Raw genomic sequence first — 27922 nt, 5'->3', positions numbered from 1 at the left:
GATTTCTCAACTGTTGTGTTTAGCTCTAGAATTATTTTCCCTTTTTGTCAATGGCTTGTCAGCTTTTAATGTGCTGTAACACTACAGCATGGTTTCACTACATTGAACTGACAATTCAATTTATTTTTTTTCCTCAATGGTGCATAGTATTCCACTGTTTAGCGGGTAATAGGTGTCAAGGGCGAATTAAGCTTTTCTTAGGGAAGCAAACAGCGAGACAATGGCATTATTTGGACTAGTTCTTCAAGTGAACTATCTTAAAATTAATATTACAAATGCAATCAGAAAAACATTTAGTATTCATGTCCTTTTAACACAAGGGTTGAAATGCCCTGTGTTCCTGTTTTGTCCTTTGGTCTTCCCAAACGTGAAGCGGATTAATAATTAGCCAAAGGACAACACAGATTAGATTTCTGTTTCTCTCTACCTCACTGGTGAACTGCTCTTCGATTCAGAATCTTCTCTATAAATTCACCAAATTCTAAAGTCACCACCATCTGAGGCCAGATAAAAATGCAGTATTTAACAAAGATTCACATATACAAAAAAAAATTAAAAATAAACTACAATTTATTAAAAAGAACCATGATTGCAAACAATTATAATATAGTCTAATTTCTAAAAAAAATTTACTACAGCAACTGCTCATTTTTCCTTTTTCAGAGGATAATCCCCAAATAAATCTTCAACTGTACACTACATAAAATGAATACTATTTTGACATTTTTCTCCAATGTTACTGTATGTATTGCAAAATACATTCTTTCCTTCAACTGTTTTCTTTTATCGTCCAAAGGCCTTTCTTCTATTAGCTTCGGCTAGAGATCACATGACACCACTAAGAAAATAATGCCTGTATAGAGAGAAGGTTACTTGCAAATCTAAAATTAGTCATGAGGTAACAATACCTTGTAAACTGTATGCGGCAGAAAATACTATAGTTAGAGTCTCTCAGCCTGCTTCCAACAAACTGACAACATGTGGGGATTCAAACCCACGTAACAAAACAAATATAACTGCTCCAAAACCATGACTTTATTAGCAATTCTCATTGCCTCCATTCTCACCATTGTCTTGACCTGTGATCATGGTCACTGAAGTGGCCTGAAACAACATAATGGTAGTGTGGTCACCGCGTAAAAACACTTTAAACAGTGTTTACCTTTGTTTAGCACCAGGTACATTTATTGTTCACACTAAAAGTGACAATGGCACAAATTATATGATCATCATTTATATATCACTAATTAGATCATGCAGTGCTGTAGATATAATATGTAATCATTCACAACCAGTCCTAGCCCCATTTGAGCTTAAATTCTAAATCCCTTGCCACATGCACTTTGTTTCATCCATAATCATTGCATCAGTTTACTAAAAGCTTTACGTCTGTTCTGCTCAGGTACCCCTACTCTTCCATACAGTCCTCCCAACCATCATCACACGTCCCTGCTACATGCAACCCTATCCTCACACATTCACATGAACGGACAGGTCATTGCCTTCTAGGAGATTATAACATTTGTCTCCTGCTGTGAAAATTCCGATGTAGCTACAAGTTGTTCTATCCCCGCCTGCTTCAAAACATGTTACACACAGAAACAGAAGTCATCATCATCATTTATATAGTGCCACCGATTCCGCAGCATTGTACAGAGAACTCATTCACATCAGTCCGTGCCCCATTGGAGCTTACAGTCTAAATTCCCTAACATAAATACATACACACAGACAGACACTTGGGTCAATTATGATAGCTAATTAACATACTAGTATGTTTTCGGATTGCGGGAGGAAACCAGAGCACCCAAAGGGAACCCAAGCAAACACGGGGAGAACATACAAACTCCACACAGATAAGGCTATGAGTGGGAATTGAACTCATGACCCCAGTGCTGTGAGGCAGAAGTGCTAACCACTTAGCCACTGTGCTGTCCATAAAAAAACATTACATGTCAGAAGTGGGATAACACAAAAAGTTGCTAGGTTCTTCATACAAATATATATATATATATATATGAACAGGGCACCACATAGTGTATTACCTCAATAAAAATACTGTAGAATAAGTAGTGTAGTATAATGAATTCCCAAATGAGAGAATATTCTTGTGACCCTCAAAATAGAGAGAGAACAAAAAGGTAGTAAAATCAAGTGAACACAGCGATTTCAATCCAGATCACCACTGGTGATAATTCTGCGTACCAGATATAAGACTTGATAAGCTTATCTGTATAACTGATGGATTCTCTGATTCTGCTACAAACTTCCAGTAATTATACATTATAAATAATTGATATTTTAGGGATAAATAGGTTCATTAGTGTTTATTTTAGGATGGGGTATTTACCTCAGGGATTTGAAAGATTTACCTCAGGGATTTCGACTTGAAAGGTGCTCATCAAACCAGGTCTCTGGATAGATTCATTTGTAAATATGTAGTTTACTCCAATCTCGTGCACTCATACAAAGAAAAGGAGAAATACCAAACCAGTGTAGTATTGTCAGACCAGTGGTAGATCCAATATATACCCCGTCACCATTATTAGGCGTACCAAAATTAATAAAATATCAAGCTTCTCTGTATGGTCTTGCTTGGCTGCTACTACTTGCATCCGGTTCACTCCATTAACAGAGTATATAGGAAACTAAATGATCCTCCTGAGGAAGTCTTTGACAGACGAAACGTGTTGAGGGACTTGCATTAGTACTCAATTATCCATCTGTTGAGGTTTCCGGACATCTTACTCACGGAAGTGGGAATGAAGGACTCACTTGGGATTACAGATAAGTCTAATTTATGTGTTTATATTGTGAAGCATGCATTTTTTTAGGTCGTTGTTAATAAATATTGGTTTTAATTACTACACTATATGGGATCATTTTGTTTCCTATATACTTGATTGATGTTTACAAGTGAAAATATCCTGGTTTGATGAGCACCTTTCAAATAGAGTTCTGGTACGCCTTTACTTACACCTATGGTTTTTGGATTACTTTCCTGAAACTACTACACTACTCTTCCGCTTTGTTTCCCAGAAAAATATTATAAATATATACAAACTCTCATTAAAACAAAACCACAATGATATCTTTAGGCTGCTAATGTAGTAGCTGAACAAATTTGGAGTTTTGAAATATATGATACTACACATATATACAAAGTAGCGGCACTAATGTCACACAGCAGAGCTATTTATTCACATTTCACCTTATCAATCTCTACAACACGTTGCTTAGCAACACAGTATTCCAGAAGCAAGTCTGACAGCCCATTGCTATACCATATTAAAGCTTTCAGTCGCCAATCAATATTGACATAATGGAAAATATACACAATACATTATGTAGTATCTCCTGTCTTATAGCTTAAAAACACACCTTAAAATATCCATTACATTATCTGCTTAGTATTGGAGAAGGGACACCCTGTAAAGGTCACAAATGATTTGATCTCACTGAAACTCCTACACTGGTCTGATATCCTCATAGGGGAAATTCATTATGCAAGCAAGTCTGTGGGTGTATTCTTTATACAGCAGCCAACAATAACATAAACGATGCAATTGATATGTTTGCTTAAGTTATTTACCATGCCAATTCAATATGAAAACAAGAACAATCGGTTCATAGTTTGGCAGTCAAATATTATTCTAAAGCCATTTAAGAAGCCAGTAACAAAATCCTAGCTATTTAATAAAAGTGTGCTTCTGGCCATGCCCCCACATTAAACTACTTTAGGACATGATCATATAGTAAATAATTAAAGTGTTTGTTTTGCCTATTTTACCTACGCAATTCTATTGCAAATGCTTTGTCCACACAGTACATTCAGCTTATTTATAAAAGATTAACAAAACACAAAACTATCATACTTAATCTCTTTTTTATTTGTTAACAAAACTGAAAATAGCCAATGCGGACCACAAACATACAGTTTTGGCCAGCCATTTGGGTCATTTTTAACACTACCTTGTTTTTGGTCTAATAGATGAAATAGTGATTAGACTAGATATATAGCTTGAAAATCTTGTCATCCAATGATAACATCAGCATGTGCAGAGCAGAATTAATGGACCGCTTGTAACTGTTTGACCGTAAATATCCTTTATCTGGAAACACATTATGTGGGGAACTGGGATAGTGACATGAAACATCATGTATTCTTTAACTAGAATTTATTATATTTTAAGAATGGAGCCACAAACTACAGTCAAAACCCTTATTCAAAAAACCCTGTTATGGGACAATTCTATTACTTGGATATGGTTGCATCCAAAATCCAAAGCAGAGCGCAGAACAGAACTGTTATAAACACATTGTTTAGCTAAAATTAAAGTTACAACACCTATCAGATACATAAGATAATGGCAATTCTAAGCTCGGCACTTTGGCTGGCTGCTCTTGTAAAAGTCTACCAGTTGGCCATAAATTGAAGATTCCAATGCTCCGATTGGCTATAGTTTTTATCTAGTATACCCCATTCCACCCACAAAAAAAGAACAAACCATCTTAGTGAAAATGGCGAAAGAATTGAATGTGTAATATGTTCAAATTATTTTACTATAATGAAAGGTTTCATTGTAGTGTAATATCAAAACACTAACAATTTTTTATGCTGATTCAATATATATTTTTTTAATTTACCTATTTAATGTGTACACAATTATTCAACATTTGTTACATTTTGTGAACAGTAATGGAGATTCATATTTTACTGGCTACAGTTTAGGTTGCAAAAATGAGGCCAAGGCAATGATAATTCATTTGAAAATATAACAAACTATGTTGACTGATCTTGGACAAGGCAATTTTGATGGCCTTATTTATTTAGATTAGAGATGCTCACTGACCCCATGAACGGGTTTTGGATCTGGATTAGCTTCGTGTTTTGGCTTTGGCAAAACCGCCCTCGTGTGTTTTGTTTTTTTTAGAAAAAATCCTACAATATGCTAAAATCACATAATTTTGCTCTTTTTTGTTCCTACATTATTATTATTCACCTCATTAACTCTAACTTCATGTCATTTGCAGTCAATTTTGACCACCTCACAGATCACAATATTATTTTCATACACTTTTGGACAAATACTGCAGCGACCTGGCTGGATGCTAAGCGACAGAGCAATGACTGAAACACACGGCAGTAGTTCCTAGCACATCTAGGAAATATTGGCACACAGCAGTGGCAGAAAAGAAAAATGGTGCTAGATGGAATTGTCCTTGGGCCCTCCCACCACCGTTATGTTGGATCTTAAAAAGGAATGCAAAAAATCGCAAGATCTGATGACGTAACGATGACGTTTTGCCTCCTTTTCAAATCTTAAAAAGCGCTAAAGTCCCAAGCTGGCTCGACTCTGTACTCGGATCTGCTAAGTTCGGGTATGTTCGGTTCTCGGGGAACAGAGCCTCAGCATATCCAATTTAGATGACAGTGATTCTTAATCCATTTTAGTAATCAAGTGGTGATTTGCCTACATGCAATTGCCATTTTTAGTGAAGCCTTCGGTTTGGGCTTAGTAGAAGCTACAATCTTTGTTTGACTCCAGGTTTTAGTAAACACAAAAAACAAAGGAAAAATATGAAACTTTAACCTATCCCGAGCCACAATTCTAAGGTTGCCCGTGCACATGCCTATATTGTACATTGTCATTCTTATGTTAATTTATGTATGTTGGTAGCACCTCCCAAATATACCCAATGAATGCTATTTCGAATATGTCAGCTTGAATCGGAAGCATGTGACTCAACCTCTACAAATTCAATTTATTCATTCTGATGCGACCGATACCTTTATTCTTGCCTATATTATACATTGTGCAGGTGCATATAATTCTCATGTGCTCAAAATCAAGCATATAGTTGGGACATAGATGACGTTGAGCAAGTCCTGGTAAGCAACATTCAGAACCAATGTACTGTAGCTTTATGTGAGCAGGGTTGGCATCTATTTACCAGCAAATCTTTGCATAAAAAAGAAAAAAATGTGTACCCATCAAAAATCCAAGAGAGGTAGATTGCAGAACATATTCTATTTGCTGCAGGCAACATAAACACAATATGGATAAGCTTTACACATTCTGCACAAGGAAACACTGAAAGTAAATTCATAAATAAAACATTAATCATGTTCATTGCCATAGTATGCTATAAGGACAACTAATTACACGAATCATGCCAATACAGTACTAATACAATACCAAAACAAAAGAGTAACCAGGTCAACTGATATCAGGGCCACATAAAGACATCTACTAGGGTTGGACTAGTTGTATTATTCCATCGATTCTCTTTCAGTAATGCGTTTTTAATAGGTGGCTCTAATAGTCAGTGAAACTGTTCAGCCTATTCTACAGCAGGCTAGAAAGAGAAACAATACTAGTTTAAAACAAGCCCCGGAACTCTTATCATTGTGTGTGCATCCCTTACCTTATTTGCACCATTTACTAGCTATAATTCATTACACAAGCACCAATTTCCTCCATTAATATTCAATTGTGTTAAATCATATTGTATATGTATGCAGGTTCACAACTTACCTGATGGAAAAATAGACCAATACTGCATGGACCTATAGCCATATCCAACACATCATCATCATTTATTTAGCGCCACTAATTCCGCAGCACTGTACAGAGAACACATTCACATAAGTTCCTGCCCCATTGGAGCTTACAGTCTAAATTTCTTAACACACACACAGACAGACTAGGGTCAATTCTGATAGCAGCCAATTAACCTACTAGTATGTTTTTGGAGCACCTGGAGGAAACCCACGCAAACATGGGGAGAACATACAAACTCCACACAGATAAGGCCATGATTGGGAATCAAACTCATGACCCTGTTGCTGTGAGGCAGAAGTGCTAACCACTTAGCCACCGTGCTTCCCTAAATATAACAGATGATTAAAGGAACAAAATGTTGTTTGCGTATGTCTATTATAAAACAATAGATATAATGTGTAGCTTTGAGCATTAAATGTATTTTCTGAGTAAAGCTGGTGACATGCAGCCCGAGTACCAAGATCAGTATCAATTTGGTCTCACACATGGGAGGAGGGTGCACTACAACCCTACTGCCAAGTAACATGATGGATTTGTCTAGATGCAGTAAGAACCAGACTTGATCCTTTCACTACTCAACTAATACATTGTCAAGAAGGCAGGATATGATCCATTTTGCTGCAATTGCAAGTGGAGCTAACCAGCAATTATTCACCCTTGTAAGAAGACTCAGGTTGTGGTCTGTATATATAAGGAAAGCAATGTTTGGTTTTACATATAGCCCAACCCCATCAGACAGTTGTAGCATTAAAAGGGTTGTACATTTTTATACAATGTCCCTTACTAAAACCTGCCTTTTCCACCGGGTAGTAAATAAGAGGACCCACCCCCCCACCCCCGATTGCCAAATCAGTGGTCAAAGTGGGGATGTATATGGTGATTCAACATACCTCCAATTCTCCTGCTGCCTTCATTGTAAAACAATTAAATTCCATTCACTTATATTTTCCATACTGACACTCCTAAATTTCCACCTCAACTACTGATCCAAGCTCTGTAAACAGAAGTTGTTCTGCATTACCTTTGCCATTGTACTGCTCCATCATAAAACTGCTTTTCCATGCTGTGGCTTTACTACAAATTGCATTGAAGATTTCTGATTACATTACCACTATCATGCCACCCTTGTCAAGTTAACTCTCATGGTCCCAACCTAGGTCATTCTATCTAGATCATGGCCTTATATCCTACAGACCACTGAACCATAGTTAACCTCACTATGCCTACTGTTCCCATTTGCTCCTTTTGTCTTTAGGATGTAAGTTCTCACCGACAGGGTTCTTTACCCTAGGACTCATGTCTGCCCACTCTCCTTCCTCCTCACTGTCCTGTCTTATGCTGAATTGTTTTGTAAGCCACAAGATCTTTTATGTTAGTTGCATCCACACATTTATTATTCTGCTTATCTGTACCCACTGTTCTTATCTGTATTTATGTAATTTTGCTGTAAGTTCTAGCCCCTATGTATGGTGCTAAAGAAGCCTTGTGGTGCCTTATAAATAAAATATAATAGCTTTAAACTACAGTTGCAATGTGTAGGTTGTAATGTGGTTTACCTTCAGGTAAGATGATTGGGCAGGTTTTCTTAAGGACCAAAAGTGGTCAATTCCTTTAACGTGTGAGCTCTTATTCCAAGTGCTCCTACGACCTAGTAATCCTTATAATCAAACACTCACACTGAGAGCAAAGGGTGAAATACAAATATCCAGAAGTGACATTAAGCACTACTGACCTTTCTGTAATCCCTATGAAACATCAGAACTCAGCCTACAGCCCTCACTACCCCAAGACCTCATCTGGCTCCACAGGGGAAGAGGAGAGTAGCTGCTCCTCATTGTCTCTGACCATCCCCGTCTCAAGCTTTAGTCACCTGGCGAGGTGAGAAGAGGATACTTTCCAAAACCACCATACCAATACCCACTTTCTGCCAGCAGCCCACTAGAGTTTTTAACTCTATGTGGACCTGCTCAATATAACTACACTGACCTTGAAAATGTTCCAGTATCGCCCACACATTTAACCCATTGTTGCATTCTCTTCTCTCTCCTCCCCCACTGCTGCAGACTTGCCAGATTCAGCACACTGCTCAACAGAGACATTCAGAAAGCTGCTTCTGTTGGATGGAATAGGTTGAACAGCAGTAGAGGAGGAAGATTGCACAACACAAGCTGCCTCTGACTTCTACGGAAAACGTTAAATTGCAGCTATGCTGTATTGGCTCTTCCATGAGAAGGATCAGATCCATACTCCAGGCTTGAGCTTTATGTACCGTGCCAAACGCTGACATTTTAAGTTAAATGGGACACAGATACAATTTTAATATTTATTAAAACACCACAAGAGAACAGATCTCCCTGTACTCTTGTACACTGGTTAGTGCCTGTCAGCAATTAAAATTACCCTGACTGAACAGCAGAACATGGTGGTTTGTTGAGTACAAGCTTAATGAGTAGTCTTCCTGGAATCTCTTCTAATGTACACCGCAGGGTAAAACGTAAGGCTATTAGATGTTATTTGACCATACACAAGAACAAAGCTATAGAGAGGGTATTTTTATAAAAGGTTACAGAAGTCTGTGGTGACTAATATCGTTTTTATATTATTACTTAATATCCTTTTTTATTACTTATATAATACACAAGTTTCAATTTTAGAAAAATTAGCTCAATTTGATTGTGACTCTACAATTTACAGTTTTGTCACTTGTTGTTGTTTTTATCATAGGATATAGAAACACATTCATCTTCATTGTGATTTTATGTAAATAATAAAAAAAAATTCCCAACTAAAGCGAAAAAAAAGAAGAAATTAAAAACAAAAATTCACTATGACAGAGGCAGCAGAATGACCAATTCCTAAACGAATATATAACATTATTAACACAATGGCTCTCATTTAGGGTCGGGGAAGCAAATTTGCTCCTGCAAACACCATGGTGCAGTTTAAGGAGTGCAAATGCATTTTTCTGCATGCATTAAAAATACTGGCTGCTTTTGCATATAGCACACAAATAATGGACAGCTTTATTTTTACACTGCAAATTAGAGTTCAGCTAGGGCACACCCTCTCCCAACTCTAAATCTGTCAATACATTTTAAATTTAGCCCCCTGCAGAGCAACATGGATTTGCAAATGTTCTCCTGTCTTGCTTTGTTTCTAAAGGACACCCAATGTTCTTTTATGAATTTAGTCAAAGGTGTGTTGAGAATGTGCTGTCTTTTTGGAGTAAATCAGACATGCAGTAAGGCTCGCAGTCAGGGATGGAACAGTGCACTGCTGGCTCGATAGCGAAATTAGCCATTCTCGCTTCCTTGGCCCCAGCTCTGCAACAATAGAGCAGAGCAGGGAGCATCTTCTGGGCAAGCGCAGTCCTGCACATTGTATGTGCCGATCAGATGAGGCTTGAATTGCACTCTTCTGAGTGCGGAGCATGATCCTCAGAGCCTAGCAGAGATCAGGCTTCCAGGCCACAGCATATCCGTCACAGTCTGCAATGCAATCTAAAGTTTCTGCTAGGTGGCACATAAGAAAAATTTGATGATGCATTTTGTTGAGTAGTCAGTTTAGTATAAACCAAATGTTTATTTCTCATGTTTGAGATTGTACCATGGACCACAACTGGACGAAATACCCCAGCAGAGGTAAAAATCATTAAATTTTATTTTGATTTAATTCAAACATGTAACTTCTGTAAATACTGTAGGTATTATACATCTCATTCATGATCAATAATATCATTTACCGTGAAATAATTTGAGAAATATTTACAACTTGGCCAACATTAACTAAGCAATAATTATATCACACTAATCCCACTGACACTATGGGGCCTATCTATAAACTTCAAAGAGGTATCCTGATTGGTAAATCTCTTGTAAAACTGCAATTTTTTTGAGGATTACCCCATTTTAAAGTAACAAGCCAATATATTATTACAGGATCCCAGCAGATATCAGATATGTCCCAGTCTCTGACCGGAAGTGCAGTGCCCATAGGTGTCTATGGAGACAGCGAAAAAATGCCCTATCTATCATGTTTCTGACCCCCACAGCCAACACAATTCTATCCTACAGGGAGAGCATCACAGAAGAGGGATCATTGGATCACTCCCCGGCAGACTACCTGCTTCCCCTCTCCATTATGCTAGTTGTGCAAAGGCCATCAGAACCTATAAGTAAAACGATCATGATCATTTTACTAGACTATTCACTGTGGCAGGCTCCTGACAGAGCCACTGTCCTGCTGAACAACAACAATTTTAATAACTAGGCACATTAAGCCATTTCTTATCACAGTAAGACATAATATTTAACATAAATTAAATATGAACGGTCATAAATAGACCCCTAAGCAATATGTACATTGTCCAGTTACATTTGACATGTGATAAAAAAAAATAAAAAAATAATAAAACTCAAAATTATTAAAGCAAAACATTTATTTGACAACAACCACACATTGTGGTACTTTTGTTTCTAAATACAGACTAGTAGAAGGGAACAAGATACATGTTAGCCACTGTCATAGTAGAGTGTTTAGTGTCAACAGTTCAGTGCTGACAGCTACAGTATCTTTGATACAGGATCTGTCATATCATGTCTAATGTGCATAGACCAGACCACCAAACCAGTTTTGGCAGTTGTCCACTATTTATATTCCAGCAACTCTGGAAAAAGCCATTTACAAACCGTGCTCTCCTGCACCACTGTAAATATAGACCCTCAATAACACACATCCTTCTCATATGCACATCAAGGTCCACAAGCTGAGATAAACGAAACGATTGAATCCCGAGGAAAAAAATTCAGGATAAAAGAAAATCAACACAATCACCGACACAATTGCTGGCAGAAATTAAACCTGGGAAGGGAGCCCCTGCAAATGACGGGGGCGCCTTTCCTCTGATAGCAAGCACTATGATGAATTTGTTTACTGACCGTATAACCCTGACTTCTGCAATGTCAGGAAAAAGGAAGAGCAGGCGATGTAATTCATTCAGCCGCAAGTGTTGACCAGTGATTAATCACTGTGGTAAGAAGGCTTAGATCGTGGTCTGCACATATGAGGGGGAAGCAATCTTGTGTCTTGCGCTCAACCCAAACCCCAGTTTCCAAAACAGCTGTATTAATAAACAAGACAGCGCTCCTATGACCTAGCGATCTCAATAATTGACCTCCTATTCAGAGCAGAGTGCAGGTTACAAGCGCCCAGAAAAGACATCACTCATTAAATCAAGAGCATTACACCCCAGTTAATTACTAAAGCATCCCAGATTAATGCTGACCTGCAAGTAATACTATAGCAAATCAGATATCAGCTCACAACCCTTCCTGCCACAGAACCACAAAATCCTTACATTGTCTGGCTCCCCGTGAGTAGAGGAGAACGACTGGCCCTCGCTCTCTCTGACTGTCGCCATCTTCGTGCTGTAGCAGACTGAGAGGGAATGCAGCCGGGGGAGAGGAGAGAGAGAGGAAGACAGCCCCCACAACTAGCATACCATTACCCACTGCTCCTCCCCCTACCTGCAGCCTGCCAAAGACCTGCTCCTTATAACTACATAGACTGCGAGAATGCACCAGTGTCACTGATACTCTCTTAACCCATTGCTGCATTGCTTATTAAATCAATTTTCTCTCCTCCCCACTGCTGCAAATCCAACACACAGCTCAGCTGAGAGACGTACAGCAAACAGCTTCTGCTGGATGGGAATGGGATACATTGGACACTGCACACTGGATACTGAAGGTTTTTATTAGAACTACTATGTCTACACTCTTGTGTGTAGGCAGAGGCAGGGGGGCATGTGCCCCCTCCCCAGGCTGGTCCCAATAAAGGGCTACCTTGGGCTGGTCCCATAATGGACTACCTTGGGCTGGGTCACTGGGCCACTTCTATTTTTGTCCTTTAAAATAGGCTACTGAGTCGAGACTTGCCCCCCAGGCTGAAAATTGCCAGCCCTCCCCTGTGTGTAGGGGTTATAAAGTACAAGCTTGAGCACTATGAACGGTGCGAAAATAATGGTGGGTGAAAACTGGAACTGCCAGAATGATTTGGCTCCCTGCACCGCCCTCTGCTGCTTTGTATCTTGAGTGAAACTTTGTGTGTTTTTTCTTCCTATATAGTGCATTCTGTTCTGCTACACAGATATGTTCTCTGTAATATGTACAACAACTAATCCACATATTATATTGCATATATATTGTGTGTATGTGTGTATATATATATATATATATATATATATATATATATATATATATATAAATATATTTATTTCAACACATACACTATTTATATATATATATATTTCTGGACATCTATATACCTGCATAGCTCTATATTCTAGTTATCTGTTCTTACCTGAATATATGTTTGAATGAAGCAAGTGCATTACCCATCAATTCCGGCTGCTGGAATGGAGCTCTTAGGACCTTAGCCATCCATTCTGGGTGCTGAAATAGATGTCTGAGTATCTTAGCGATCCATTCCTAGTGTCGGAATAAGGTTTTGTTTATATTAATCATCCGTTCCAGATGCTTAATGTACTCAGACCTCCATTCTGGCACCCAGAATGGATCTGCCAGTACATTACCCATCCATTTTGGCAGCCGGAATGGATGGTTATGGTACTCTGAGCTTTATTCCAGCTGCCGGAATGGATAAATAATGTACTCGGAGCCCCATTCTGGCACCTGGAATAATTGTCCAAGATACTGAGAGCCTGATTCCGGCAACCGGTTAAGGTCCTCGGAGCTTCATTCCGGTAGCCGTAATGAATAGCTAAGGTCCTCGGAGCTCCATTCCAGCAGCAGTCATAGATGGTTAAGGTCCTCGGTGCTCCATGCTGGCAGCCGGAATGGATGGGTAATGCACTCAATGCTCCATTCCGACATACATTCAGGCAAGTAAAACATAGAACTAGAATATATAGCTATGATATGCAGAAATATATATAAATATATTATGTATGTGTGTACGTACATACACACATACAGTGTTTTTAACATCCACCGTAGCACTACAAAGCCAATCACAACACAACAAACCATTTACTACACCCATGTGGTACACCTTTTGTGCTAGAAAAAGTACCCAGAGGGAATTTAACCCTGTCTGCAGCTTGCTCCGGCAGACTAGCTCGGTTTTTAGCTATTTCCCTATAGGAGAGGTGTGACAAATAAGCCATTTTGTCACATACCCCTCCCCTTAGCGCCTGTAACCTTGGTGATGCTGACACTGCGGAGAGCGCAACTCCACGAGAAAGGGCATCTGCATTTTTATGCAGGTTCCCTGGCCTATGCTCCACTGTGAAGTGGTAGGGCTGCAACACTAGAAACCACCTAGTTACTCGGGCATCCACCTCCTGTACAAGCACTTCAGTGGTGCATGGTCAGTGACCAAGGTGAATTCCCTACCCAGGAGGTAGTACCCGAGAGCCTCGGTGGCCCATTTGATCGCAAAGCACTCTTGTTCCACCGTGGAATATTTCTTCTCCCTAGGCAGAAGTTTGCGGCTCAAGTAAAGGATGGGTTTCTCTATCCCATCAAACCTCTGTGAGAGCACAGCACCCAAACCTACTCCAGAGGCATCTGTTTGGAGATGCAATCTCCTGCTGAAGTCTGGTGCTTGGAGTATTAGCAAAATTAGCGATAAACCGGTGATAGTACCCAACTAGACCCAGGAAAGTTCTCTCCTGGGTCTTCCGCACCGGTTTGAACCAATCTCTGACAGCATTGACTTTGCAAACTTAGGGTTTGACCTGACTTTGTCCGACAACATACCCCAAGTATTTGGAATCACGTGTGGTCAATGTGCACATCTCAGAATTGGAGTTTAGACCCGCCTCCCTGAGTTAGGCTAAAACTGCTTCCACCTTGGGCAGATGTGTCTCCCAATCCTGGGAGTGGATGAATATGTCATCTAAGTATGCAGCTTCACACTCCTGGTGCGATTTTAAGAGCCGATTCATGGCCCTTTGGAAAATGGCAGGAGCCCCATGTAGCCCGAAAGGCAGTACCCTATACTGAAATAATCCATCTGGGGTTGAAAAGGCCATCTTCGCTTTGGCCGATGGTGTTAGTGGAATCTTCCAGTAGCCTTTGGTCAGATCCAATGTGGTAAGGTACCGACTATTGGCCAAGGTTTCCACTAGCACATCAATTCTGGGCATCGGGTATGTGTAGAAACAGGAAACTTCGTTTAATTTCCTAAAATCATTACAAAAATGAATACTCCCATTTAGTTTAACTGCTAACACAATAATGCTATTCCAATTGCGATTGGATTCCTCAATGACACCGAGGCGAGGTCCAACATTTTTTTATTCTCCTGTTTCACAGCTATGCGCCTAGCTTCAGGAATGCGGTATGGTCTTACTCTCACCACCACTTCTGGGGGTAAATGTATCAAGTTGAGAGTTTTACGTTGGGTTTGAAAAGTGGAGATGTTGCCTATAGCAACCAATCAGATTCTAGCTATCATTTTGCAGAATGTACTAAATAAATGATAGCTAGAATCTAATTGGTTTTTCAAACCCACCAGAAAACTCTCAACTTGATACATTTACCCCCTGGAGGTGTAACTATGTTGTGTTCTATGAGTGTGGTACGTCCAGGTACCTCACAAAACACATCAAAGTTCCTCTGAACCATTTTCTCTGTATGTTGTCTCTGCACTGGCGACAGATCGTCCCCTATGGGAACCTGTGTTTCCTGCATCACTGTGTATACCAACACGGCTTGTGGCTCCTCCCTTTCATGCCATGGTTTCATGGTTGCCATGATATGTCTGAATGTGTTTTCTTCTGGCTTCCTGCCTGACTTTATAGTTTATAGTTAACAGGCCCCACAGCCTCAATCACCTCATATGGCCCCTGCCAATGGGTGAAGAGCTTACTTTCTTGTGTGGGTACCAGGACAAGAACTTTGTCACATGGTTGGAGAGCCCTATCATATTCTGCCTCTTAGTTGTGCCCCAGTCATATTCTGCCTCTTAGTTACGCCCCCAATCATATTCTGCCTCTTAGTTATGCCCCAAATCATATTCTGCCTCTTAGTTGTGCCCCCAGTCATATTCTGCCTCATAGTATAGCGAGTGGAATGTTTAACTGCGCTCCCTATGTAGATAAGTAGTGAGAAGCTGCCAAAAGGAGGCGGATTAATAGGTGACCCCTGTCCCTATTGGAGTGTATGCAGATGGGGAGAAACTCCTTGGCGCTAAGTTTTTTGATTTAAAATATTGAAAAATCCCTTTAGAAGCTTATACCACACTAATAAAGGTGCCAGTGTGGCTTCTAAAGATAATTCATGTGTGATATTACTCATATGTGTGTGCCTTTGGACCAGTGAAGGGGGGCGGTGGGTTCCTTTGTCTCCCTCTGGTGTTGCTACAACCAGGACACTACCCAAAGAAGACCCTTCGGTATTCAGACCAAGGTGGAGGCACTGCACAATCTGAAATACAAGGTACTGAATTCATTTGCAGACCGCACACACAAATTGGTATATACACCTTAACCGGAAAAAGGGGTGTTACTTATGTAAATATTAAAAAACATATTAGTATGATAGCACCTTCTTTTCTAGATGAAATTACTCAGGATGATATCTCTGAAGAAGCCCACTGGGAAAGGAAACTTATATTGTTCCCTGAATTTTATGGGCATGGCTTTTTTTCTAGGTGCAAAGTGCTAGATCAAAGGATATCATTTTATGGACATGGACAAGCATGTACCTGGATGTTTGTGAGTATCGGAGAGGTGGGTGTTTTTTATTTATGTCAAATAAAATTATTTTTAAAATGAGGTATGAAGTTTATTTACATTTTGTCTTGGTGCACTTTAGCTCCCAGCAGGCCCTGGGTGCCAGGGCTTGCTGGCACTTGTGGTTCCCCAAGTGCCAGTATACCCTGGCATCCATGGGGATGTTGGTGCTTGTGGTACTACAAGCACCAGTATGCACAAACTGTTAATGGCAGCCTGGGCTTGCTGGTACCTGTAGTGCACTAAGCCAAAATATTTACTATAAAATATATTTTATTACCACATACCCACCGGCCAGGGGAGTGGGAAGAACCCTAGTGCTTTTATCACGGACTGGGTATCCCTAAGTGGGAGGTCCACATTTTGTTTTTGCAGACCCCCCATCTCCATTGTTATGAACCCCACTATAGTAACTATTAACCCATATACAGAACCTGTGGTTCAGGATGTTTTTCACCATTAGCAGCCATCTTTCCTGGAACCACATTGTTCACTGGTACTCGGATCCCCCCTGGACTTGATCCCAGTAGTGTACAGTTGTGAGTGAGGTAGAGTCAGGGAGACTCGCAGCTACGGAGCAACACACAAAACACAACAGACAAAACAAGACTAACAGGACACAAAAGAGAATGGTCAATTGGCAAGCTGGGTCAGAGGACAGGAGAGGTACACAAAATCAATAAACAGGCCAACAGATCAAGGGTAGGCAGAGGTCCAACAGTAAAGTCAAGTAAACAAAGCAAGATCAAACAGAACTCTAGGAGCAGACTTTATATCAATGTATAGAGGAACTAGCCTAGGTAAACCTAACACCAGCCAGACAAAAATGGCAGTAAGTGTATTTATGTAGTTCCTGGCCAATCAGCTGCTGGGAAGAAATCATGTGAGCATAGAGCGTTGACTGCTCAGCTGTTAGGTAATGAGCAGCGATGAGTCTAACAAGAGCTGGTAATCTCCTGCAATGTGGAATCCTTGTTAGCAGCTCAGGGAGCAGGGTGAGTAAGGTTGCCACACAATTTTGATATTCAGCAAAATCTGAAATGCATTTCTGAGACAACAGAGCAGCAAAATAAAACACTGAGCAGCAAAAACATAACAAATGCTGACCAACCTGGGGTTGGTTGTCATTATAGCAGCTGGTACTTGTAATATTGGGGGGACCCCACACTTCTTGTTCTCACCAGATTTTGCTAGTATCAGCCTTGGGAACAGTAGGGTTAATCTGTTTGGGGTGGTGGGGGGGGGGTGAGCACTGCTTTTTTCCTTTTTTATTTATATGATCTTTTACTGTATTGTGTCAGTAGGTCTGCCAACATTATTGTGACGGTGGCTCCGTTGGCAGCGCTAGGGTTAATGTATTTTGGGGGTGGGGGACGCAGTTTTTTTTTATAGTATTAACTATATTGCCGGTGGGTGTATTGCCATTTGAATGTCAACATTATTATCTGTCGACAGTCACAATGTCGCCATTTTAACCATGTCAACTTTCTGGGACTGTACTATTGTTAGGGGTGTTAAATGAGTAAAGCAGGGAGCCGCGGAATGTAAAATACTTTCCAGCAACCCTTCTACTTTGTACATTTGTAGCCTCCCTGCATTACTCATTTAACACCCCTAATAATAGTACAGTCCCACAAAGTCACATGACTTTCTGTGTGCCGACTGGTGTATTCATCGCGATGTTGGCAAGTAGTGATTTCAAAGCTTCGCTGTTAACATCTTTTCGTCATTGCCACCTTCTGCCTTCTGAAGTTTGGTAAGTCCTTGTCGGTGTAGTGGTACTACCACCGATTCCTAGATCCAAATAAAAACGTATCTTTAGATCTGCTTTTTTGTAAATGCAAGTTGTGTTCACATTGTGTTGGAAGCTGATTCAGGCCCTTAATATTTATTACTTCAAAATAGGAAGGCAAATTAAAAGAATGAATAGTTAACATAATAATGGCATAGGAATGCGGAAAATCAGTGGGAGCTCTGCACAGGTAACATAGTAACATAGTAACATAGTAACATAGTTGATGAGGTTGAAAAAAGACACCAGTCCATCAAGTTCAACCTATTTTGGATCTCCTGCGATCCTGCACTTATATTTGAAATTAATCCTGAGTAAGCAACCGCCAATCTGTTTCAATTTTGATAATCCCCCCAGACTCAATATTGCAATCCAATTTTTACCCTATATCCACTACTATCCTTTATTTTAAATTAACGGTCGTATCCCTGGATACACCTTTCCGCTAAAAATTTGTCTAACCCTTTCTTAAACATATCTATTGAATCTGCCATCACAACCTTCCCTGGCAATGAATTCCATATCTTGACTGCCCTTACTGTAAAGAACCCCTTCCTTTGCTGGTTGTGAAATTTTCTCTCCTCTAACCCTAGGGGATGACCACGAGTCCTGTGTATGGTCCTTGGGGTAAAAAGTTCCCATGAAAGCTCTCTGTATTGACCCCTAATGTATTTGTACATAGTAATCATATCTCCCCTTAGGCGCCTCTTTTCTAAAGTAAACATGCCTAAACTGGCTAACCTTTCCTCATAACTTAATGACTCCATACCCTTTATCAATTTTGTCGCCCTTCTCTGAACCCTTTCTAGTTCCAAATTATCTTTTTTATAGAGTGGTGCCCAGAACTGTACTGCATATTCAAGATGAATAATAATAAGTAGTAAAATACTAATGGCTACAAATACCATAAATCTCTACACATTAAAATATAACTGATAAATACCAGGGTTCACAACTTATGTAAAGCATATTATTACCCCCTCATTTGTGTAAAGTGTCTGCCCTAAGTCTCTTTATAAGGCTGCAGGTAAAAGTGTCTTTTAAAGAAATTAGTCTATTCCTATTGCATTGATTGTTGAAATACAGCAATGTGCTACAATGGTAAATTGTGATAAATTGTAAGGGCAGTAAGGGTCTCACTACCAAACAGAAAATGAACTGTTGGTAGCCCTGGAGGACTGAGCTTGGACACCTCTGGTGTAGACAGTAGCAGTGAACCAGTATATAATGAAGCCAGGCAGACAATTACACAAGAAGCTGACAAAGGTGAACAGAATCTGGCAAGTCAGAAAATGTGTGGCAAAAAGAAAAAATGAATAGAAAACTGATTTTACCAAAATGTAAAGTATCTCCATGCACAATACACTTTTTTGTGTGGTCAAACTGTTTTACTGCATTTGAGTCACAAAGTGTTGCTTCTTTACAGAGTAATGTTACTTTGTGAATAATGTATGTTAAATCAGCAACTCCATGAAAAAAATGAATATTTTTTTGTGCTGCAACATTAGACTGAACTCCTGATGAAGTTCCTGCTCCTATGCAGCACGGACGTGCCGCGAGAGCTCTTCACTGGGGCCCAAGTCCTGGGCTCCTAAATCTTGTGGAGTAGCCCCGGCTACGCTCCCTGCCTGCCTACCTCCACTCACCTGCTGCCTGGCTCCAACTCCTGCATGGCTCTGCTCTCCACGGATCCCTCACCTCCAGCCGGGATCAAACGCCTGCTTGGCACCGCTATCCACTCACCTGCTGCCTGGCTCCAACTCCTGCATGGCTCTGCTCTCCACAGATCCCTCACCTCCAGCCGGGATCCAACGCCTGCTTGGCACCGCTATCCGCGGGTGGATTCTGCTAATTGAGACCCCGGTTCCAGCCATGCTCCACGTTCCCACCTGCTCTCCATCGGATTCGGCCTTGGTCTTCAGCCTCTCCGCCTCTCCTGGCCCTGCTGTGCCCTCTCCTGTGGTCGTCCATCCGGTCAGATCTGCCTAATCGAGGCCCCGGCTCCGGCCTAGCTGTACCCTCCGCCCTACGGAGGCTCTCCTCTGATCCACCCTCTGTCTCCTGCCTCACCTGTGTTCTCCCTGGATGTCCTCAATCTGACTCTCCTGACTGTCACGGGCACTAGGAGTCTTGCCCAGGATTTCACCAGATGACTGGGCTTACCAGAGTAGTGAAGTTCTCACAACGGTCCTCTGATAGCGGGGTGACTAGCGGAACAGATAGCACAGCAGCTGGAGAGAGAATGCCAATAGATAATAGGAAAGTCAGTGACTTGCAGCAATCTTTGGTCAATGAATCAGCCTCTAGCTGATATAGTGGAAAGGCAGATTTGAACACGGAGATCAGGATGGACGTGAGTAGATGCAGGGAGGTGCAGTGAAGTCAGTGGTCTGCGTACAGCAAGTTGTACCACTGCTTATGGTGAAGAGACTTGTCCAGGTGCAGGTAGGTAGCGGGGAAGTCAGTGGTCTGCGTATAGCAAGTTGTACCACTGCTTATGGTGAGAAGACTTGTCCAGGTGCAGGTAGGTAGCCGGGAAGTCAGTGGTCTGCGTATAGCAAGTTGTACCACTGCTTATGGTGAGAAGACTTGTCCAGGTGCAGGTAGGTAGCGGGGAAGTCAGTGGTCTGCGTATAGCATGTTGTACCACTGCTTATGGTGAGAAGACTTGTCCAGGTGCAGGTAGGTAGCGGGGAAGTCATTGGTCTGCGTATAGCAAGTTGTACCACTGCTTAATAGGTGAGGATGTGTACAAGTGTAGATGAGTGGAAGCATACAAAGATAATAGGATGCAGACACTGAGAGCACAGAGGAACTTGATCCCAATAGGTATGCAGCGTATCCAATAAAGTCTATATAACGGTATGTGTGGCGCTGCTTGGTAGAGACTTGCTCAGCACAGATATGCAGGCCAATAATGGATAGGCAATCACAGTTATGCATATAACGACTGAGTAGTACGGTTAATTCCAAACAGGTAGGTTAATTCCAAACAGGTATGCAGCATTACAATAACAGTCTATAGCAGGTATGGATACTGCTGCTGAGCGTGGAAACTTGTCCTAGTGGATATGCAGAGTAAACGGAGAAAGTCAATAACAGATAGGCATACCGCTATTCAGTAGAACAGTCTGTCCACAAGGAGATGCAGGAACTGCAGAGACGCTGGACGGCAGAGACGAGTGTAGGAACCACAGGTGAATAGATCCGGTAATCAGAGTCCAGCTGAGGACACAGGCTGGAAACAGGAGACTGTAGCAGGTATGGAAACCAGCGATGAGTAGCACAGGGAATCCACAGGAACTGAAGACACTAGTAGTACACAGGAGATGGTAGCGGGTATGGAAACCAGCGATGAGTAGATCAGGAATCAGCAGGAAACTGAAGACACTAGTAGAACACAGGGAACACCTTCAGAGACTCACAGGCAATGAGACTCCAAGATCAGGCAATGAGGTAATGCACACAGGTGCCTTAAATAGGGAGTTGCCTGATCAACCAATTTGGATTAAAAGCAACAGTCACAAGAGTTCTTGGGAGCTGCGCATGCGCAGTCCATTAGGATGGCGGACGGCCGCGGTTTAGGACAGGTGCCGACAGGAAGGCTAGGGAGCCACGCACCAGCGCAGAGGCACTCGCGGTCCGGTGAGTGACACTGACTTTTCTACTGCCTGGTCCGTCTGCTGGTTCTTCAGGCCTACTTCTGGTCAACTCCTCCGGTCTCCAGTGCTGTTCCTCTTCCCATCGTGATCCACTTCCGGTCGGCCTGCCTTGGATGCCGCTTCGCAGCCTTCTTCAGATGTCCTCACCTCTGCCTTCTTCGGATGTCCTCCACCTCCTCCACCCAGCGACTTTCCTGGTTCCTTGCCTTTTTGACGACTTCGGCCCACTTCCGGTTCGGATCCCCAGTCTCTGGTGCCGCACCTCTCCTCGCTGCTGCCGCCGCCTCTTAACGCTGCTGGGTCCTTCTACACGCTGCTGCCTCCTGAAGCCCACGGAAGCTCCTGTATATACTGCTGCTCTCCCTCCTCTGATGCCCCTGGCTCCTGGACTCCTTCTTCCTCTTCACGTGCTCTGGACCTCTCCACCCATGCCATCCGGTTCTCTCCAGCTCTCCTCTCTCCTGGTCACCCAGCATCCTCCCATGGTCTCTCCGCTCCTGCTTCAAAGTCTCCTGGCAGTCACAGACTTCGCTGACTTTCTCCCAGTGACTTTGTCTCACAGACTTCTCAGACTTTCTCCCAGTGTCATTGTCTCATCTCCCGGGTTTGTTTTTATTCTCCTGTTTTCACCCTAGTCCATACTGTACTGTATTTATTGTTCTCGGCTACCCTTGTAGGCCTTATTTTTATTTTATTACATTTTTATTTCTTTCTTTATTTTATTTTATTTTTATATTTATTTTCTTCCTTTTTTTTTGTCTCTCTTTATTTTTATTGTATTTACTGTATTTATTTACTGTATTTATCTCTATTTGCATTTCTTATTTACTTATTTAATGTATTTATTATTTCTTTTTGCTTCTCTTATTTACTGTATTTAATTATTTCTATTTGCATTTCTTAATCTATTCCAACCGCATTTTATTTCTCCCTTTGTATTCCTCTGCTCTGCGTCTATTGGCCTTTCTTGTCTCTTTGTTCCCCGTTCACGCCTCTCTGTCTCATTTTACTAGGCTTGCCTTGCCTCTTTGCTTCACCTCTCCCCACCGTCATTGTCATTGTTGGCTATTACTTTATTTAACTCACTTATCTCATTTCCTCTTGTCTACCTTCTGACTCCCTCTGTCCCCCACTCCTCTCCCGCCCCTCTGCTTCAGACGATTCCTCTGTCCACTCTACTTCTTCCACTCCTCCCCCGCCCCTCCCTCATCTCACTATGCCTCCCTGTTCACTTGCCATACCCATACTCTCACCTCGCCCTACTTCACGCTCCTGTCCCCGCATTCCCCCGCGCACCGCTAACCTTGCAAACCTTATCCCCATCTCCCCTTTCTCCTGTGCCCTCTGGAATGCTAGATCCGTCCGCAACAAACTCCTCTCTATCCATGACCTCTTCTTATCTAACTCTCTTAACCTTCTTGCCATTACCGAAACCTGGCTCACCGGTTCCGACACTGCCTCCACTGCCGCTCTCTCCTATGGCGGCCTCTCCTTTACCCACTCCGCCAGACCCGGAGACCGCCCAGGCGATGGAGTGGGCATTCTCCTATCCTCCACCTGTACTTTCAGACTCATTCCTCCTGAACCCTCCCTCTCCTTCTCCTCTTATGAAGTCCACTCTATCCGTCTCTTCTACCCCATCCATCTCCGCGTCTCTGTCATATACCGTCCCCCTGGCCCCTCCTCCCTTTTCCTTGACAACTTTGCTGCCTGGCTCCCACACCACCTCTCCTCTGACATCCCCTTCATTATCCTTGGTGACTTCAATATCCCTATTGACAACCCCACCGACCCTGCTTCTGTCAAACTCCTTGCCCTTTCTTCCTCCCTTGCCCTCTCCCAATGGACCTCCTCTTCTACCCACTGCCTTGGTCACTCCCTTGACCTTTTCTTCTCCCACCGTTGCAGTCTGTCCGACTTCTCTATCTCCTTCTTTCCACTCTCGGACCACCATCTCCTCTCATTCTCTCTCTCCTCTACTCCTGCACCCCTCCCCCCACCCAAATCTACCCGGTCCAGACGCGATCTCGACACCCTTGATCCTGCTATGCTGTCCTCTTCTCTCGAAACTCTCCTCTCTCCCCTTTCCACCCTGTCCTGCCCCAATCAGACAGTCTCCCTCTAAAACCAAACCCTCTCCTCCGCCCTTGATGCGGTCGCCCCTGCCCAGCCTATCCACCTTCGCTGCTCCAATCCCCAACCCTGGCATTCCAAACTTACCCGCTTCCTCCAAAAATGCTCTCGCACTGCCGAACGCCACTCGAGAAAATCTCGCTCCCTGGCTGATTTCCTCCACTTCAAGTTTATCCTCTCCTCCTACAGCTCTGCCCTCTCGCTCGCTAAGCAATCCTTCTTTAAATCCCTCCTCTCCTCCCAGTCCTTCAACCACCGCCGCCTCTTTGCCACATTTAACACTCTCCTGTCTCCCCCCCTCCCCCCTCCCTTCCTCCCTCTCTGCCACTGACTTCGCCTCCTTTTTCTCCTCTAAAATTGCGGCCATCAGACTTGAAATCTCTTCCTCCACCAACCCTTCCGCCTCCCCCCTCTCGCCCATCCTTCCCTCTCCACTCTCCCCCCCTCTCCCCCCAGCAACCAACTCCTTCTTTCCTTCCGCCCTACCTCGGGAGAGGAAGTCCACTCTCTCATTTCTTCTTTCCCCCCCCTTCTACCTGCCCCCAGGACCCCATCCCTTCTCACCTTCTTCGCTCCCTCTCCGCCGGCCCCTGCTCCCACCTCGCTCACCTCTTTAACCTGTCCCTCTCCACAGGCATCTTCCCCTCCGCCTTTAAACATGCTCTCGTCTCACCCATTCTCAAGAAACCCAACCTTGACCCCACCTCACTCTCTAATTACCGCCCCATTTCCCTTCTCCCCTTTGCCTCCAAAATACTCGAGAGACTTGTCAGCAACCGTCTCTCCACCTACCTCTCTGAACACTCCCTCCTTGACCCTCTCCAATCAGGCTTCCGCCCCCTCCATTCCACTGAAACTGCCCTGGCTCAAGTTACGAATGATCTCCTCTCGGCTAAAGCCATGGGCCACTACTCCCTCCTGATTCTCCTCGACCTCTCAGCGGCCTTTGACACCGTTGACCACCCCCTCCTGCTTCACACCCTCCAGTCCATTGGCCTCTCCGGTACCGTCCTCTCCTGGTTCAACTCTTACCTTGCTGACCGTTCCTTCTCTGTTTCCACCTCTGAGTCTTTCTCCCTCTCTTCCTCCCTTCCTGTCGGGGTCCCTCAGGGCTCTGTCCTTGGACCCTTACTATTCTCACTATACACCTCTTCTCTGGGTGCACTCATCAGCTCCTTCGGCCTCAAGTACCACCTTTATGCTGATGACACCCAACTCTACCTTTCTTCTCCTGATCTCTCTCCCTCCCTTCTCTCCAGGGTATCCGCATGCCTCTCTGCCATCTCCTCCTGGATGTCCTCTAGATTTCTTAAACTCAATCTTGCTAAAACTGAACTCATTGTCTTTCCTCCCTCTCGAACCTCCTTCCCATCTGACCTCTCTATCACTGTTGACAACTCCTCTATCTCCTCTGTTCCCCAACTCCGCTGCCTAGGTGTCATCCTCGACTCCTCTCTCTCCTTTGCCCCTCACATTCACCTTCTCGCCAAATCCTGCCGTTTCCAGCTTCGCAACATTGCCCGCATTCGGCCCTTTCTCTCCCAAGATGCCACCAAATCTCTCGTCCACTCTCTGATTATCTCCCGCTTGGACTACTGCAACCTTCTCCTTATCGGCCTCCCCCTCTCTCATCTCGCTCCTCTTAGATCTGTACTTAACGCCACTGCTAGGCTTATTTTCCTCTCTCGCCGTTCCACCTCTGTCTCCCCACTCTACCAAGCCCTTCACTGGCTCCCCTTCCCCTACAGAATCCTTTTCAAGCTCCTCACTCTCACTTACAAGGCCCTCGCCAACTCCACTGCTCCCTACATCTCTAACCTTATCTCTATTCACACTCCCTCCCGCCCTCTGCGATCGTCCAACGATCGTCGCTTCTCTTCCCCCCTGATTACCTCCTCTCACGCACGTATCCAAGACTTCTCCCGCGCAGCTCCTCTCCATTGGAACAAGCTCCCCCGCTCCATCAGAACTTCCCCTAATCTGTCCTCTTTCAAATGAACCTTAAAAACCCACCTTTTCCTAAAAGCCTTCCAGTCTCATGCCTAAACTCCCACTGGTCGGCTTCCTCTCTTTCTCATCCCTTCTTCCCTTCTCCCCCTTCCTCGACTCCGTCTCCGTCTCTCCCGTCTCATCCATGTGTCTGTCTGTCTTCCCCTCCCTTTAGATTGTACGCTCCTTTAAGCAGGGCTCTCCTACCTCCTGTTTCCATCATTTTAACTGCGCTCTCCAGCTACTCAGTTCACCTCCTCTCTAACCCTCTGCCCTCTGTCTCCACACGCTTCTCTACGCTCCCCTCAGTGACTCTTTACATGTCATCCGTGCCCATCCTCTTGGGCCATAGTTACCTGCCTGTACTCACTTTTCCCCTCCCTCTCTTTCTTGCTGTGACTGAGCCCCCAGAGTTATAGTGCTTACTGTTACTTGTACAGTGCTGTTTTACCTTGTACTGTGCCATTGTTTGTCCTTGTACGGCGCTACGGATACTTTGTGGCGCCCTATAAATAAAAATTAATAATAATAATAATATTTTTTAACATAATTCATTGTGACAGGCTTAAAGAATATTGGTAATTAACATTTTTCCTATGTTTGTTTATTCAGGCTGCTATTATTAATAAATCTGCAGCTTTGCACAGTGTTATGCGACTACCATGGCAACCACAGTCACATGGCTGTGGAATGCTCCTCTGAGCTCAGCATGTGCTGTACAGATGGAATTATGACTTGTGCCTTCATAGCTTTTGTTGATGATATTGTTGGATGATATGAAAAACACATTTAGGTAATCAAGATAGGGGACAGTAACAACACAACATTATACATTCCTACAGTTTCATCTGGTAAGTTATTTCTATTGGCCTGCCGACCATAGCTATATGGGAGGCTAAGTGTAACCAGAGCCGGATTTAGACCTCATGGGGCCCTAGGCAAGATATTGGTTCCCCCCCCCTCCCTCCCTCCCTGAAACAATCCATAGCACTATATTTTTTTTAGCATAGCATATACTGTAGAAGGGTAAACTATGTGCCGCCGCACATCACGCTGCTCCTCCTGCATCACCATGCGGCCCCTCATTATTGTCCCTCTCATCACACTGTGTCCTCCTTTATCATTACACTGCATCACCATGTGGCCCCTCATTACTGTCCCTCTCATCACACTGTGCTCTCCTTTATCATTATACTGCATCACACTGTGTCCTCCTTTATCATTACACTGCATCACCATGTGGCCCCTCATTACTGTCCCTCTCATCACACTGTGCTCTCCTTTATCATTACACTGCATCACACTGTGGCCCCTCTTTACTGTCCCTCTCATCACACTGTGTCCTCCTTTATCATTACACTGCATCACACTGTGGTCCCAGCAGTTAAAGAATAATGTCCATGGACCCCATATTTTATCAAATGATCTAGCAGAATTTTGAATTATACTGGTCATATACTCCATACGATGAATATTAAGCTCAGAGGTCGAAGTGGAAGTTTAGAAGTGGCGGTATGAAAAATGTAATGGGAATGTAAACAAGTGAATGGCATTTTATTATTTTACAATGAAGACAGTATGAAAAGTAGCGGTATGGCCTACTTCCATATACATCCCACTTCCACCACTGCTTACCTTTCAATTCACACAAATTGTACTTTATCTTTAACTAAACTTAGGTATTAATCATAATTAAAATGTCAAGAAACTGCAGTTGATGGTTAGCAGGCCCAGTAATAAAAAAACAGCAGTCTCCTCTCACTACCACGTCACAGACCGTCCGCCACTACAGTTACTGACTGCAGCCCTCTACCTACAGAAACATGAAAAATTGCTGGAATGCAATAATCATGTTAATATGTCAGTCTTCTGCATGAATCCCATAGTGCAACATTTAAAGCAGTCAGACCTCCTCATAATATAAATCCCACCAGATTCAGGATAGTTGGCAGACTGCCCTGCTCTCTCCTACCTGTTCTTGTCACTTTCACGGCTTGTGGCTGCTGGTGTCTTTAGATCA

At 42.9% G+C, this 27922-nt stretch overlaps 1 protein-coding gene across 3 annotated transcripts in view; it reads right to left on the bottom strand.

Moving 5' to 3' along the window:
• CTTNBP2 (cortactin binding protein 2) overlaps nucleotides 1-12112 on the bottom strand; it is a 95005-nt gene extending 82893 nt beyond the window's left edge. Inside the window, exon 1 of one of the 3 annotated variants that reach the window (XM_075208972.1) lies at nucleotides 11923-12112. In XM_075208972.1, coding sequence (XP_075065073.1) covers nucleotides 11923-11985 — 63 coding nt within the window. In that variant the 5' untranslated portion in view covers nucleotides 11986-12112. The remainder of the gene's footprint in view (nucleotides 1-11922) is intronic. The other 2 variants (XM_075208971.1, XM_075208970.1) reach the window with 2 other exon arrangements.
• Between the last annotated feature and the right edge of the window lie 15810 nt (nucleotides 12113-27922).

The sequence above is a fragment of the Mixophyes fleayi genome, chromosome 4 (genome assembly GCF_038048845.1).
Source record: "Mixophyes fleayi isolate aMixFle1 chromosome 4, aMixFle1.hap1, whole genome shotgun sequence".
Taxonomy (NCBI): Eukaryota; Metazoa; Chordata; class Amphibia; order Anura; family Limnodynastidae; genus Mixophyes; species Mixophyes fleayi.
This window is presented reverse-complemented; position numbering and strand designations above follow the sequence as displayed.